Genomic DNA, 18637 nt, shown 5'->3' with positions numbered 1-18637 from the left:
AAAAATGAAAACAGGATAATAATAAATAATAAGCATATAATTACGTCAGATTATGAATAATATTGTTTATCATATGAACAACTGTGATATTCCCAGTGTTCTTATTGTTTTGGCTGTGGCAATATATTGCTATAATATTCTTTGACTTCGTGTTAGTTTTGAGAGCAAATGCGAATCAAGAGATACTATTATTTTGTTCTGCAACCTTGCCAGTGTTGATCACTTTGTAATATAAACTTACGTAATCATTATTAGTATTAACAAAGAAGCTATTCTGACATTTTACTGCATTTCGAAGAACCAATGCTAAAAATGGAATCGGTGTGACGACGTCTTGTTTAGTTATATATATATAGAACGTTCTATTGAATTACTTGTAAATATTCGAAATGTTTTGATATTTCCTTGTTTTTCCATAAAATTGTCAAGGAACCCAATTGTATATATATATATATATATTAATTTGGTTATTCGACAAGATAAATCATTTCGACAATAATCTCCACATCACCCATTTCACAACAATAACAAATACACATAGTTTGCCGTCTGTCGTTTTCACGGGTATCAACCACCAATTGCAGTGCTCCTCTTTTTCGTGGTCAGTTTCGCCATTGTTGTGCTGATGCACATTATAATGAGGTCATTCGCAAATAACTTTCAATGAGTACATTATGTAGTTGTCATGATTTATATTTCCATGTGTTTAGCTGAGGCCGCTTTTTGCAGTAATAGCGACTTTCACTGATGGCCCCTGGATAATTCACACCTGCTCGTAACTTGTCATGATCAGGTTCATTCGTATGTTAGGGAATTAGTAAATGGAACAACTGGCTGATATAATGGTCGACTATGAAGTGTTGTTTTAGCCCTTGTGGCGCCTATAAGTATGAATCACACTGATGAACAACGTTGAAGAGATGAAGATTTCGGAACCCCTTAGGAAGGACGAGTATTGAATAGGACTGAATAATCATGGTGAATTGAGCGACATTAGAGACAAGATGAGAAAGAACGATCCGGACTAACGCGATAAAAAGAGGAGAGATTCTTTGACTTTGAATTAGAACTTTAGCTATTTGTGTATTGTGTAGAGAACCGCTCGCTGGACACTGTAACTGACACTGTGTAACTTAAGACGTTGAACTCTTTTTCAGAATCCCGGCTCTTTTGCTCAGTTATGTAACATATTGATTGGTTTTTACTACCGTTTTTTTGAACTTTTTTTTTGTGATATTGAATTGTATGTATGTGAGCGCCCAGATCTTTGTTTTGAACTGATATTTAGTTACGTTATCATTATAATGATTTAAGCGTTTCAGTAGACAAAGTATTTGCAACACATTGTTATGGGTTTTGTGAAGTTTTATGTTGTTTGTATGAGGTTATGAGTACGGAATATGAGGGGTAGAATATTGCCCCAAAGAGTTTTTCAGAGTTTTAAGAGCATGTACGTATTGGTTGATGATCGCAAGCTTTTGTTCATAATTGCCAGGATTATATGTAACTTAGTAGTGGTTTGTGCTTTTAGTCCTTTTTTTATTTTGATTGTCAGAGAAGAAACGTGTTGTGATAGCGACTTCTTTTTCGCATTACAATCCGACGCTGTTAATATATTGTTTAGATTCGATGACTCATGTGTTCAGTTTGAAGATTATGACAGGAGTTTTATTAATAGATTGTTTATTCATTGATTAGTAGTGACCGTTTGCAATGCTTTAAACGAGAGACACACCCTGGTAATCATGTGATTATGCTGTTGACAGCAGCGATTGGCTGATCGCGTGGTTACACCGCCCCACCTTAGTTGTTGACCTTTTGATATAGAGTTTGTAACCTTAGTAACGGGAGACAGTGCAGCAAAGGGCATATGTCGGCGGACCGTTTTGAGAAAACGGGACGGTTTGAGCCCCTCCCTGGAAGAGTAGGATATTTAGATTTATAACCCTTGATTTTTGTGACTTTCTATCTATTATACTTAATCCTTGTTTTTACTCTTTTGATCTATACCTTCTATTAGTATTGTATTTGACCTGTATGACGAATGTTGAGTGAATGCCGATGTCTTTGATTTGTGAGGCATATGCCAGGAAGCATAATCCTAGTTTGAGAGGAGGGAAGTGTTATGATTTATATTTTCATGTGTTTAGCTGAGACTGCTTTTTGCAGTAATAGCGACTTTCACTGATGATCTCTGGATAATCCACACCTGCTCGTAACTTGTCATGATCAGGTTCATTCGTATGTTAGAGAATTAGTAAATTGAACAACTGGCTGATATAATGGTCGACTATGAAGTGTTGTTTTAGCCCTTGTGGCGCCTATAAGTATGAGAGTTATGTCTGACATTATGGCGTGTTGATTACTTTGCGTGATTGGTTATATGTGTGGAGGCCACGCCTCGAGCTCTTAAGCTTCTCTGTAATTGGTTAAGAAGTGAATAAAGCCGATCTCAGAGTTGTAGCAAGCTCACTACGAGACACACGCGTCTTAACGCGATCTTGGGAGAGTTCCGATGTGGCGCTGAGATGAGAGGTTGAAACGATTCGATTCTCTGTGTGTATTTGTTCGATAGAAAGGTGGAGAAGTCCCCGAAATTGGTACCTCTTACGTGAAGGTTTAATAACACTCAAATTAATTCTTTCACATAGTCATGAAAACATGAATACATTATGTGATGAATACATGATTATGGGTAAAACATGAATACATTATGTGATGAATACATGATTATGGGTAAAACATGATACATTATGTGATGAATACATAATTATGGGTAAAACACGAATACATTATATGATGAATAGATGATTATGGGTAAAACATGAATACATAATGTGATGAATACATGATTATGGCTAAAACACGAATACATTATGTGATGAATAAATGATTATGGGTAAAACATGAATACATTATGTGATGAATTAATGATTATTGGTAAAACATGAATACATTATGTGATGAATGCATGATGATGGGTAAAACATGAATACATTATGTGATGAATACGCGATTATGGGTAAAACACAAATAAATTATGTGATGAATACATGATTATGGGTAAAACATGAATACATTATGTGATGAATAAATGATTATGGGTAAAACATGAATACATTATGTGATGAATACATGATTATGGGTAAAACATGAATACATTATGTGATGAATACATGATTATGGGTAAAACATGAACAAATAATGTTCTAACCTTTATTGACATTTCTGCACATCTTATGTAACTTACTGCCGACTATTTCATCTTGTGGGCATTTTGTAACCACTGACAACAAAATGTTTTCCGGGGCAATTGGTAAACAATCAGAAAATACGCTATCGTAAGGATCGAATCCCATTTGGAGCAAACCATCAGCCAGGATACTGTTTGAACCGTTCGTTATACATGCGTCAACGAAATCAGGACAGCAGTCTCCGTGCTTGATGCAATCAATGTTACAGTTACACATCCAACGATAATTAGGAAACGGTTCGTATATATTTGTTGGTGCATTGCAGATTGGGTTGCTACCAATGTAACACGAATTTAACACACGGTCACCATTTCGACTATGACATGACGGAACCGCGTCGTACTGGGCATATGTTTCAACAGTAGACGCCAATTCTCCTAAGGGTGTCCATCTGGATGTACTGCCAAGCTCGTCATCTGTATATGACGGCTTATCATCTCTTTTCCAACGCCGAGTCTGCTTTGGAGTTTGTCCAATTGGTAGAAGAGTATTTTTCCTGTGTTGATTTGACACTCTCAGTCCATTCTTCTTGCCATTATCAAAGTATTCTTGTCGATCTTTCTCCTGTTTCTCGTGCTTCATAAATGTAAGCGAAATACTGATTAAAACCATCAATAGAAAATTAATTTTTGCCAGTGATCCCATTTCTATCTCAGTCGTCTTCAAGAATATGTAAAAGTGTATGTACCATGCATGATAAAATATGTTACACTATGACTGATGATTCATTCATGCTCTATTGTTACACGCATGCATCATTCAATTATTAAATTGTTCGAGGATTAGTATTAGCTGATTTTTAGGCGTGAAATTTGTTATATGTGAATATGTTTCCTTTTATCTACCACTGACTTAGCTGAATCATTAGAACTACAGATGTCTATATTGCATCTATTACACACTTCTGTGCCCCTCGGTCTACAGGTTCACCGAAATTACTCGATAGACTACCACTGTACACAACCAAGCTAAAATTTAGTCTCTAAATATTTAAGATTATGATATTTAGATATGCGGGTAAGATTGAAATTGTACAAAACTGGTGTTTAGACGTAGTAGGCGATTATCGTTGTCTCGTTGAAATTATTTATCGAGTTCTGTATAGTGGAATACTACCCAAATATATCTAGCTGGAAAGACAACAACATCTTTATTGCTGAGTGGATTTCTAGTTTTGGGAATAGCATTCACTTCAAAATGCACAAACACCACCATAACTCGCGACTAATTATATAATGACACTGGTGTTTTCGAAACTGGGTACGTTTTGGATTAAGGTGTAATACTGTCTCAGATGATGTTTATCATTAATTGACAAGTCGTATCTCCAAAATCAATTATGTAAATTTCGAATTTCTGACAATAAAGTACATGTTGAAACTGACAGATGAAAACACAACACACTCCTCGTCAAAAAGAGTTGTATTTACTCCGACTAAATAAAATACGACTGTCGTGATTGTCTGTGTGTTTCACTGAAAAAAAAACATGATAGTAATGCCCAGATTAACAGTGTGTATAAAGAAGGTCGTTGGTTGCCATTAATATATATAATTTCTTATTGCTTGTTCAGTACCATTTTCTTTGTAACAAAAAACCAATGCAGTCTATTATTGTTTAATAGTTAATTCCACTTCGCAATAGAAAAAACAGTTTTTGTTTTTAGTATGTTAAAGGTTGGTCGGTAATGCGTATATATTTCACTTTCAAATCAGATTTGTGTTATTCATCATTACAATATTGACTTTGAATTGGGCAATGTGTTTTTAGAAAAAAAAACATACTTCATCCACAAGCATACCGAGGTCTGACGGGTTTTTCAACCATGCTTCTAATATGAAATATTTGAGAAAAGTTTAGAACAAAGCTGGGAACAAAATCATAAAATCGTAAGCAATGTAGTGTTCACAAAACGTCGAGAAACAAGACAAAAATACTTTGTGTACGTACCTTATTGAAATATGAGCATTTCCACCATTGCGTCGTTTTCGAAAAGTAGTAGTGGCTGTAGTTACGAGGAGATACATGTGAAACAAAATCTTCTTTTTATTTAAGCGATGGCGTACACAATTATTAACAATGATGGCACAATGATTACGTATGTACATTAACAAATGAAAAATTCGACGAGGGATAAGTCCCGTATAGAATACAAATAATAATGTAATGTTATACCGCACGACATTTGTACACCCTGGGGTTGTTCCGTACATTTACTTTTCAGTGATCTTTAATTTCCGGTGATTTTCCATATAAAATGCTGTTCCTTATGGCAAAACCGTAGTTTTGATTGTATATGACAGTTTTTGGCATATTTTTATCTATATCTAGTGCATACAATATGTCAGCAGACATGAGTGATGCCCGCCGTATAACGTAGACAAAAACCATCCCCGACTCAGAAAACGAAGCTACCATTCATCGAGTCGGGTGTGGTAAATTATTGGCGGATAGTACCCGGAAATTTACTCAGAACTGACGAGTTATACAACTCACCTGATGTGACATATGCAATGAGGTTATGTTCACACACGCCGTCACCGACAGATCAACAGACCAATTGCTTATCTGAAGTACATGGACGTTGTAGCACAATTGCCCTAGAAGCGTATAATTATCAATAATGGGAATAATAAAGAGAATAATATGATACAAAAAATAGTTTATAAACGAAAGCAATCAGAATATATAATGGCCAAATGGTTTCGTTCTACCGAGTTGAGTACAATATCCATCATTACCCGGGGAAGTTCGTAACTGGGTAGATTTTTCTGACAATGATTATACTAGATTTTTGTGTGTGTGGAATTTAATTGTTTGTGATGTAAGAGATTCGAATTGAGCATGTCCAACTACAGCGCATTCACTACTCGCTACATTATGTTTGGGGGCAGTGCGACTGGGAAGCTCGTCTGCTTACAGTGGCGAAGGACATTTGCCAAGTTTTCAGTGTGATTGTCTTGTTTCATCTTTCATGGTCGTTAAATATGCCTGTCATTTTTATTGCTTAGATGCACTGTTCCTCACTGTATATTGGACATGTTTGACAATGTAGAAGTTCATAACGGGGTAGGTCGTTCTGACCATGTATATAACTTCGATTGTGATTGTGATATGTGATTTCAGAAAATAGAAAACCTTGTTTAAGTTTGTTTTAATTTGGGTACTCGACTCATTGTCTCCATATTGCATAATGTATGTAGACTTCTCTCCGCAGCTGTTAAATGGCCCTTTCTCGTTATTATTAAAAGCGCAAGAAATCAAGGTACAATTACAAATGTCCAATTTTCATTGCTAAGATTTATGTGATTAAACGACGTGCTAAATTCGTGCTCCTAGATACGTTTATACACGACAAATTAATGAAAACGTTAATGGATTGTTCTATGGAGATGCATGATAAACATACTTGCGGCGGTTGGCAAATTGTCCATTAGGAAATAGTAAAATTCAAACGTAATGTATTTATGGTGGGATAAACAAGCTTGGTTAGTCTTGTATTTTGGTAGCATATTGCTTGAAAGGAAAAAAAAATATTTCGCACTTTGGCATGCTTCTTCAAATTTGACTTTAGACTAACTGATACAGATATAAACTGAGAAACATTCCCTTCATATTATGTGGAGCCGTTTGTTATTCTAATTTATGTTTGTCAAGTTTATTAAAGAGAGATAGTCGCCGCGTCGTGCATGTGCGACATTTGTGTTAATAAACAATGATTTTCCCACAATCAAATGCGCTCTTCTAATGGAAATCACAAGTACGAGTTTTGACCTGGGCGCGACATGCACTAGTTATAGCCGGTCATTCCTTCGATACTTTCCAATCACCTTGGTAACGTCTCAGCTTGTACTCGAACAGTCAAAGTCGCTATCTCTGTTTATATGAGACCCATGTCTCGCGCATGCGTGACGCAGCGACCACCGCCCTTTACTGTATTATCACAGATATTAACAGATGAAAGCTCATTGAGGCAGATAATATTGAAAAAGTTGTTCCAACTGGATCCATTATGTGTCAATATGTCATTTCAAAATTCCACCAACAAAAATACCAACGAAGCTCTGGTTTGGTTATTCAGGTGTCATACGCAATACAGCAGTTTGAAACTGTTAGCTGCCAGCCATGCAGACAAAGTCTACCCAGGACAATGGAGTATTTGTGAATAGCTTGCTCTGCTAACGTTCACTAACACACATCTCTCATGGAACCATATTCTTTAACTTTACTCAAAAGCGTAAGTGACGTGATTCTTGATAACTGGGCACTACGTAATCAAACTAGAAAAATGTTTGATTGCGTCATAATAACTGTAAATTTGATTATTGTGTGTTGCTGTCTGACAACCAATTAAAGAAACTGAATTGATAACTATACTGAAGGCACCAGTCTTGAAATTATATATTTTCAGTTAGCTGGTATGTGGGAAATTATACGATTATTTGTGTTATGTGTAATATCCACAGTTTTTGATGAGTCAGAATCATGAACCCCGGCAGCCGCACCAGAAACAAATATTAATCAAATGAAAACATTTGACAACTTCAATGTACACCCTTATATGCATGTAACAAATACATAATTTCGAGAAAAATTATAAGACATCTGAGAACTAACAAATGTCAGTAATGATTCGTACATAGATGCACCCTATGAAATTAAATTGTGTAAGGACACTTTGAAAGAAGCAGGGAATACATAGAAGAAATGAACAAATAAAACGTGCGTTTTGGAAGCTAAAATGACAATACAAGACAGATAACATGAAAAGTTATGAAAAACATCAAGAATGATTCAACAATTTGGTTAACTTGTTAAGAATCTGATGAAGTGTCGTGGCCTGTGGTAAGGCAGAGATTAAACAAACCAAAGTTTGCAGGAACAAACGATAGACTTTACTTTATTCAAAACATGGTTTCACCAACCCAGGTACAAAGCGCATGCGTTAACTACAAGCGCGGGAAATATGCTAATAAGACCAATATACTACATGAAGTGTACTTTAATGTTGAAATAAAAAAATGCTGTCACAAACGACATCAATACCAATGTTATGTATTTACACACACACGTTAGTTTATAAAACGCATAGAACGCTAAATGTTAAATAATCAGGAAATCGACATTATTGAGTAGTAACTAAGTCAGTCGCCGGATATAATTGCAAGACATATATGTTAGCACAACATTATAATTAGCAATATTAATCAATTTATTGATTCATTGTGTGTATTAACATAGAAAGTATTTTGTCAAGCCTAACCTAGAGTATCCACTTCATAGCAAAATGTAAAATTTAACCACACAAAAGGTATACTATAGTAAATTATAGGTATACTATAGTAAATTATAGATATGCTATAGTACATATAGGTATAATATAGTACATATAGGTATAATATAGTGAATTATAGGTTTACTATAGTAAATTATAGGTATAATATAGTAAATTATAGATATACTATAGTACATGTAGGTATACTATAGTACATATAGGTATAATATAGTACATTGTAGGTATACTATAGTACATATAGGTATAATATAGTAAATTATATGTATATTATAGTGAATTATAGGTATAATATAGTACATTGTAGGTATACTATAGTACTTATAGGTATAATATAGCACATATAGGTATACTATAGTACATATAGGTACAATATAGTACATATAGGGATAATATAGTAAATTATAGGTATACTATAGTAAATATAGGTATATCATAGTGAATTAATCATAGTCGAAAACAAAATTGTTGTTCAACAATACATCTGGAACTTAATGGTTCATTCAAATGGGTTGGTAACTTGGTATGACACTACAAAAACAATGACTGAGTCAAATATGTTTACAACTAAACACAATACTACATTGATCAGGGCACAGTTATAAAGAGTGGAGTTTGTTCTATTAAACAGGGACAGAGCGGGTGTGTGTGAGACATACGGGGCCATTTGGACACAAGTGTATTGGATTACCCAAAGTGCATTGAGTCACCAAAATCAAGCAAAGAATATATTATTTTATATTGGTGTGAACAACAAGTAGAAACAATTTTGAAGTACTGCATTTAAATAAAGTTCAAAACAACAAAAATTAAAAAAAAACATTAGTATATGGTAATCAGTCTATATATTCACTACGGGAATAGAGGAGCAATGAAAACCATGATCTTTATACAAGTCCTTTATTTCATCTGCTCCCGTTGCCCCATTGTCGTTCTTCTCTGCCGATTCTACATCCCCATCACTGTTCTCGTTCACCAAATCCGATTGGCTCGATGTCGGTGATTGTGCTTGGTATGACACCTTATTTGTCATTCTGGAAATAACGTAATCATTAATATTCATCAATTACAATCAAAGAGTTATTCATTAATTCAATTAAATGAAGACGAGCATCATTGTCATCGTCATTATGATAAAAAGTGATCTTAATTAATTGGCGTAGGAGAAATTGACTTTTATTCTACTATTGATCACATTGTAAAATACACATGCAGTGAATCTTCATCGATCATTTTAACAGACAGAAAACGACCCTTTTCCCTGGTGAATTGGTTAGTCTAGCATATACCTCTTGTACAAGTGTCTTCCCACAACAGCGAATATCCCTCCTACACCAACAGCAGCTGCTATACTGATTGCAACAGTAGAACTCTCCGAAATGATGCTGTTCATTTCTGAAAACCCAAAAAAATAATTGTTTTCTGATTTAATCATATGATCTATTATGATTTATTTATTTCCTCAACACATTGTCAGTGACATAATGTGACATGTGATCCAAGTGAATCCAAGACCATGTGGAAAAAGTTAATCATTATTCATTGATTTTAATTTCTCCTTTTTCGCTTATATATTTGATCTATATTGGCGTGCACAATCACAAAATAACCAATAAATTCCATGGCAAGTTTAAATTTAAGAACAGATGAATACACTCGAAAAAATTCTATTCTGAAAGTTGATACGTTACAGTGATTGAATGATTAATACTCACCTTCAAATACTTTTTGGGTAGTTAGACCTGCATGCTGTGCTCCAACATCACCTCCTACAGGAACAACACTTTTGAACCAAATATTGTTATAGGTGGGTGTTGTAAGTACCTGCTCATGAACTTCATGTACATTTTCAACATTTAATAGTTGACCATTTTTCTCATCCTGTTCTTCATTATCATTTATATTACCACCTTGAGTTCCCTCTATTTGACCTTCATCTTCTTCATCTGCTCTACCTGGATTATCACTTGATTGACCACTGCTACTCTGGCCCAGATCCCCATTACCATTTGTATTAGTGATTCCACTATGTACACCATCAATCGGTTGTTCTCCTTCTTCATCTGCAATATTCAAACTGTCAGTGATGTGACCAGTGTTATTCTGATTATGTTCTCCACCACCATTTGTAGTAGTATTTCTACCATGTCCACCGCCATCTGGTCCTTCTTCATATTCATCTGCACTACTTAAACTGTCAGCGGAATGACCACTGTTACTCTGTCCATGTTCTCCACCACCATTTGCTTTTGTATTTGCAACATCTCCGAAACCAACTTCTTCATCTTCATATACACTACCTAAACTAGCAGTGGAGTAGCCACTGTTACTCTGACCATGTTCTTCACCACTATTTGCATTATTATTTCCACCATGTCCACCACCATCTGGTCCTCCTTCATCATCATCACATGTACTACTTGAACTGTCAGTCGAGTGACCACTGTTACTCTGGCTATGTCCTCCACCACTATTTGCATTATTATTTCCACCATGTCCACCACCATCTGGTCCTCCTTCATCTTCACTTGTACTACTTAAATTGTCAGTCGAGTGACCACTATTACTCTGGCCATGTCCTCCACCACTATTACTATGACCATGTTCTTCACCACTATTTGCATTATTATTTTCATCATGTCCACCACCATCTGGTCCTCCTTCATCTTCACCTGTACTACTTGAACTGTCGATCGAGTGACCACTGTTACTCTGGCTATGTCCTCCACCACTAGTACTATGACCATGTTCTTCACCACTATTTGCATTATTATTTCCACCATGTCCACCACCATCTGGTCCTCCTTCATCTTCACTTGTACTACTTAAATTGTCAGTCGAGTGACCACTGTTACTCTGGCCATGTCCTCCACCACTAGTACTATGACCATGTTCTTCACCACTATTTGCATTAGTATTTCCACCATGTCCACTATCATCTGGTCCTCCTTCATCTTCACCTGTACTACTTAAACTGTCAGTGGAGTGACCACTATTACTATGACCATGATCTTCACCACTATTTGCATTATTATTTCCACCATGTCCACCACCATCTGGTCCTACTTCATCTTCACCTGTACTACTTGAACTGTCAGTCGACTGACCACTGTTACTCTGGCTATGTCCCCCACCACTATTACTATGAACATGTTCTTCACCACTATTTGCATTATTATTTCCACCATGTCCACCACCATCTGGTCCTCCTTCATCTTCACCTGTACTACTTAAATTGTCAGTTGAGTGACCACTGTTACTCTGGCCATGTCCTCCACCACTATTACCATGACCATGATCTTCACCACTATTTGCATTATTATTTCCACCATGTCCACCACCATCTGGTCCTACTTCATCTTCACCTGTACTATTTGAACCGTCAGTTGAGTGACCACTGTTACTCTGGCCATGTCCTCCACCACTATTACTATGAACATGTTCTTCACCACTATTTGCATTATTATTTCCACCATGTCCACCACCATCTGGTCCTTCTTCATCTTCACCTGTACTACTTAAACTGTCAGTTGAGTGACCACTGTTACTCTGGCCATGTCCTCCACCACTATTACTATGAAAATGTTCTTCACCACTATTTGCATTATTATTTCCACCATGTCCACCACCATCTGGTCCTCCCTCATCTTCACCTGTACTACTTAAATTGTCAGTAGAGTGACCACTGTTACTCTGGCCATGTTCTCCAGCACTATTTACATTAGTATTTCCACCATGTCCACCACCATCTGGTTCTCCTTCATCTTCACGTGGACTACTTAAACTGTCAGTCGAGTGACCACTGTTACTCTGGCCATGTCCTCCACCACTATTACTATGACCATGTTCTTCACCACTATTTGCATTATTATTTCCACCATGTCCACCACCATCTGGTCCTCCTTCATCTTCACCTGTACTACTTGAACTGTCAGTCGAGTGACCACTGTTACTCTGGCCATGTCCCCCACCACTATTACTATGACCATGTTCTTCACCACTATTTGCATTATTATTTCCACCATGTCCACCACCATCTGGTCCTCCTTCATCTTCACTTGTACTACTTAAATTGTCAGTCGAGTGACCACTGTTACTCTGGCCATGTCCTCCACCACTATTACTATGACCATGTTCTTCACCACTATTTGCATTAGTATTTCCACCATGTCCACCACCATCTGGTCCTCCTTCATCTTCACCTGTACTACTTATACTGTCAGTGGAGTGACCACTATTACTATGACCATGTTCTCCACCACTATTTGCATTATTATTTCCACCATGTCCACCATCATCTGGTCCTCCTTCATCTTCACTTGTACTACTTAAATTGTCAGTCGAGTAACCACTGTTACTCAGGCCATGTCCTACACCACTATTACTATGACTATGTTCTTCACCACTATTTGCATGATTATTTCCACCATGTCCACCACCATCTGGTCCTCCTTCATCTTCACCTGTACTACTTGAACTGTCAGTCGAGTGACCACTGTTACTCTGGCCATGTCCTCCACCACTATTACTATGACCATGTTCTTCACCACTATTTGCATTATTATTTCCACCATGTCCACCACCATCTGGTCCTCCTTCATCTTCACTTGTACTACTTAAATTGTCAGTCGAGTGACCACTGTTACTCTGGCCATGTCCTCCACCACTATTACTATGACCATGTTCTTCACCACTATTTGCATTATTATTTCCACCATGTCCACCACCATCTGGTCCTCCTTCATCTTCACTTGTACTACTTAAATTGTCAGTTGAGTGACCACTGTTACTCTGGCCATGTCCTCCACCACTATTACTATGACCATGTTCTTCACCACTATTTGCATTATTATTTCCACCATGTCCACCACCATCTGGTCCTCCTTCATCTTCACTTGTACTACTTAAATTGTCAGTCGAGTGACCACTGTTACTCTGGCCATGTCCCCCACCACTATTACTATGACCATGTTCTTCACCACTATTTGCATTAGTATTTCCACCATGTCCACCACCATCTGGTCCTCCTTCATCTTCACCTGTACTACTTGAACTGTCAGTCGAGTGACCACTGTTACTCTGGCCATGTCCTCCACCACTATTACTATGACCATGTTCTTCACCACTATTTGCATTATTATTTCCACCATGTCCACCACCATCTGGTCCTCCTTCATCTTCACTTGTACTACTTAAATTGTCAGTCGAGTGACCACTGTTACTCTGGCCATGTCCTCCACCACTATTACTATGACCATGTTCTTCACCACTATTTGCATTATTATTTCCACCATGTCCACCACCATCTGGTCCTCCTTCATCTTCACTTGTACTACTTAAATTGTCAGTCGAGTGACCACTGTTACTCTGGCCATGTCCTCCACCACTATTACTATGACCATGTTCTTCACCACTATTTGCATTATTATTTCCACCATGTCCACCACCATCTGGTCCTCCTTCATCTTCACTTGTACTACTTAAATTGTCAGTCGAGTGACCACTGTTACTCTGGCCATGTCCTCCACCACTATTACTATGACCATGTTCTTCACCACTATTTGCATTATTATTTCCACCATGTCCACCACCATCTGGTCCTCCTTCATCTTCACTTGTACTACTTAAATTGTCAGTCGAGTGACCACTGTTACTCTGGCCATGTCCCCCACCACTATTACTATGACCATGTTCTTCACCACTATTTGCATTAGTATTTCCACCATGTCCACCGCCATCTGGTCCTCCTTCATCTTCACCTGTACTACTTGAACTGTCAGTCGAGTGACCACTGTTACTCTGGCCATGTCCTCCACCACTATTACTATGACCATGTTCTTCACCACTATTTGCATTATTATTTCCACCATGTCCACCACCATCTGGTCCTCCTTCATCTTCACTTGTACTACTTAAATTGTCAGTCGAGTGACCACTGTTACTCTGGCCATGTCCTCCACCACTATTACTATGACCATGTTCTTCACCACTATTTGCATTATTATTTCCACCATGTCCACCACCATCTGGTCCTCCTTCATCTTCACTTGTACTACTTAAATTGTCAGTCGAGTGACCACTGTTACTCTGGCCATGTCCTCCACCACTATTACTATGACCATGTTCTTCACCACTATTTGCATTAGTATTTCCACCATGTCCTCCTTCATTTTTACTTGCACTATCCGAACTGTAATTGGGGTGACCACTATTTGTATCAGTAATTCCACTGTGTCCACCACCAACAGGTCCTTCTTCATCTTCGTCTGCACTATCTGTACCGTCGGTAGAATGTCCACTGTTGCTCTGGCCATGTTCTCCCATACCATTTTTCCCAGCTTCGGATTGAGATAAGGTAACTAGTGGAATAAAATGTAAGTGAGAGAATATGTGATTTCATAACATTTAGATTTAAAGACGGCCATGATGCAACGGCGCCGGAAAGCATCGTGTTGTGATGAGCTGTGGAAGGAAATCTAACTGCTATCTTTTTTGTTATAAAATATAGTGTTTCAGATGCTGAAAAGGAAAGATACTGCCAAGAAAACGGGCAGAGTTGTTACTAAATGTCAAAACAAATTGACGCTCGTTTTACGGCATCTCTGAAGATGCCATCTGTGAGAAAACCGTGATGCAGGGTGTAGATACCTTGACGGTCTTATCCCAATACTATAGTGCAGTTGTCGGTGTTGAAAAAAGATTAGATGCGTTTGGTGTAAAATTGAAAGACCGCGACAATTAAATTGTTGAAGTGTCGATTTTGTGTCGAAAGAAGTAGAAAGTATGGCAAGGACATTGACACACAAAGTTAACACAGCGGTCAGGAAAGCTATCGATATTCGAGTGGATGATTTTTATAATACAACTAGAAGAAATAATCTTATAATTTATAATTTTCCAGAGGAAAGTTAGGAATTTCCACATTACTGTGAAGAATTTCTTCAAACTTTGGGGCTGCAGCCACAAAGAGGCGATGCCACCTTGAAGACGACTGGAAACTGGTGCGAAACCACGCAAAATCTGCACTAAAAATATAAATATTATGGATAACGTCAGTTTTAGGTCAACGAAAAATAACGACGATTGACTGTTAAAATGAAGGAACTTCAAGATTTTGAAGTTTAAAATCAGATGTTTTTCGATTATTTATAGTAAAAGTAAAGGAAGACAAAATAGAAATAAAGAGGATGATATCGAAAATTGAATTTAGAAAAACAGAATTTCACCAAAACCAGGAAGCTAAAAACTAATGACAATAATTTCACTACTTCTTCTAAAGAAATTTTAAGTCTACAACATAATTTCTACAAAGAACTTTACCGTTGTAAACTTAGTTATGATGGACAGCTCTCTCAGCATATTAATCAATTAAAAATTATCCAGCGAGGGCTTACTTACCATTGATGAATAATTCAAGCTGGAAGGTCGTCAACTGCGCACGCGCGGGAATTGAGTCTCAAGCGACGATAACAACACACGCTAAAAACGCAAAGGCTCATGGGTAGACGCTTGTTTGTAAAGGGTTCAAATTGTAAAATTTGAATGACATCAATTCAAGAATTATAATTTGGTTTACAAAAGAAATCATGTGCACATTAACAAGAAAATTGCAGAATAAATAAATATATATAAATTCCATACTCATTAACAAAAATATTTCAATTTAATATTTTGTGTAATTTTCTTGGGCTGTAAATTATTGGTTAAAATTGGGGGAACTTTAGAGAAGATGACTGGTGTATTTTTTGTGGGAACATTTGAGACAATGGCGCACTGCTGGTTTTCAAAACTGGTGGTTATAAACACTGGTATCAACAGTCACAATTCAGTCACAAGTCGCTGTAATTAAAGTGTCATTTTTAATCATGCGTTAGTGATCGCAGAAATCATATTTTTTCCGTAAAGAAATAAAACTTTACTTTTCTTTAACTTTATAGATTTCTTTAAAAATGTTTTGTCCAACAAAGCAATATATAGCCATGGAAACATTTAAAAACATATGGAGTCTGTTATTGGCGATGCATGACCATAATAATTCATTTCAATTACGACATCCTGCTAGCAAATGTACTTGCTTTTCGTTATTTTCTTATTATTGTTTCAAGCTTGTAAATGTTTTTTTGTGTTTGACAAATAAATAAATCATTTTAAAGATTTTTTGAAATGTATTACAATTTGTGACAGGAGTGAATACACGATAATGATGTTCTATCACCTTTAACACATTTCCAGTATTAATTTGAAGTTTGAAATACAGTTAGAGTTTAATTGGCTCAGATAGGTATAGCGACGGTTGTCAAGAATGATGCGAGATTTGCAACAATCAACCTATACCTTACACAATTTCTGGTCTGCATAGCAGTGTAAGATTAAAGCTGGAGTACTTTCTGTCTGTATTCAATCCCAACTGTAAAGCACAGTACATGACCATTGTGATGTATTTTGGTGAAATTGAAATTGTTAGACATATTTTTAGTTGTTAATCTAGTGAGAGCTAAAGTGACCTGTATCCCTAGAAGTATGGGGCATCGTGCACTTTTGCACAATACTTTCTTTTTATGAGAATTCCCACGAAACCAATAGGAATATGAAATTTCAAACACTGGTGCCCTTTATACATGAATGTTAAAACCAAAATTTCCGATGAATGTGTTGAGTGGTTCTGAAGAAGTGGGTTTGCAAGCGTTTCATGCCTTTTTTTCCCGGGCGGGATCATTACATCTGCATTGTACATATACCATACAAAACATCACTCAATACGTTTTGCTGGTTTCTACTTACCAAAGATTATGAACATCAGAAAACAGTTCACGTAATTAACAGTGAATTGGACAGTCATGGTTGAACTCGAATGAAGTACACTACATCACCAAATAATGTCCACTGTATTCTGATTAATAAGAACATTCTCAACAACTGTGCCTTGGGCACTTTGGTGGTTTCTGCATATATTTACGTTTCTCTTAGGACTTAAATGTATTGTTTCTTTACTTTACTTTAATTGCATTAGGTTTTCGACTCAACTGCCGCCAGCCTGCTTCCATATTATATTTCCTCTCTCTAATATTGATTGTGTAGCATAAGTGTGTAAGAATAATTTCACGGATACTGATTCTTTTCAACAAAACACAATCGGTTTTTAATCGGCACTAGCAGTCAGGTATTATTAAAACCGAGTTCAAACCGAATGTTCGTCCGTTGCTTAGCAGACATAAGTCGCAACGCCCTATAGGCATACTTACGACAAAAACTACTAATGCGTTTGAGGTAACACTGTGTGGAAAGTCACGTCGACCATGAAACTTAACTGAGCCTGACAGGGTCAATTGAATGACTGTTTACTTGTACGTGTAGTTAGATTTGTAGATTTGTAAATCCGGTTACTTACGGTCGCCATCATGATTTTGCGCAAGATCCTAGCCTTTATGCAGCAACCTGAGTTACATATTGTTCTCTGTGTAAAACCAATGTGTTATAATTTGGTCCCACAACAACGGCTCGACAACGATTCAAAACATATTTTAATAAACGCGACGGTGGACACGCATTCGAATTCATTGCCACAGACGATTATCGATAGTCGACAGAAATGTTGTTATCCTATTTATATCATTTTGAAATAACACTAGTAGATATTATTAGAATAAGCATCATTGCGCCATTTGAGTGTAATATTCCGATATTTTGTGTATATCCTTATTATTATACCCCGTTTGTCGACTAAAACGATAATAAACGAAACAGGGCATTCTAAAGCAAGACGGGACGCGGCTTAGACTTAGAGACCATCCCAGCAGCGCCCTCAGTTTGTTGTTTAAATCTGCCCATGTTTTAATCTAACTGGGACATGGAGGCCAGGATTACCAACACTGTACTGAATCGTGCTGTTGTAAAACTTTTGAAAAAAAACACACTGATTATATCAAAGGAGTTATATTCTAGGCGGCAGTAACCTAGCCGCTGTTCATTAAGTTGATTACATCTTCTGGCCTTTACTACATGTTATAATACTTTCTCAAGATATTTTCTAGACAGTTTTTATGACGAGCGCTGAGATTTTGCATCAGTGGATTGCGGGTGTGTTGTTCGA

The 18637-nt window shown here is 36.9% G+C and overlaps 1 protein-coding gene across 1 annotated transcript; it reads right to left on the bottom strand.

Moving 5' to 3' along the window:
• Positions 1-8126: 8126 nt before the first annotated feature.
• On the bottom strand, positions 8127-17428 carry LOC146748944 (uncharacterized). The gene is made up of 4 exons (XM_085505796.1): positions 17329-17428; positions 10263-14906; positions 9837-9942; positions 8127-9581 (listed from the first exon to the last, which is right to left on the bottom strand). The coding sequence occupies exons 1-4, from the start codon at positions 17384-17386 to the stop codon at positions 9389-9391; spliced, it is 5001 nt and encodes a 1666-aa protein (XP_085361922.1). The 5' UTR covers positions 17387-17428; the 3' UTR covers positions 8127-9388.
• Between the last annotated feature and the right edge of the window lie 1209 nt (positions 17429-18637).

The sequence above is a fragment of the Saccoglossus kowalevskii genome, chromosome 2 (genome assembly GCF_978046115.1).
Source record: "Saccoglossus kowalevskii chromosome 2, keSacKowa6.1, whole genome shotgun sequence".
NCBI classification, from domain to species: Eukaryota; Metazoa; Hemichordata; class Enteropneusta; family Harrimaniidae; genus Saccoglossus; species Saccoglossus kowalevskii.
This window is presented reverse-complemented; position numbering and strand designations above follow the sequence as displayed.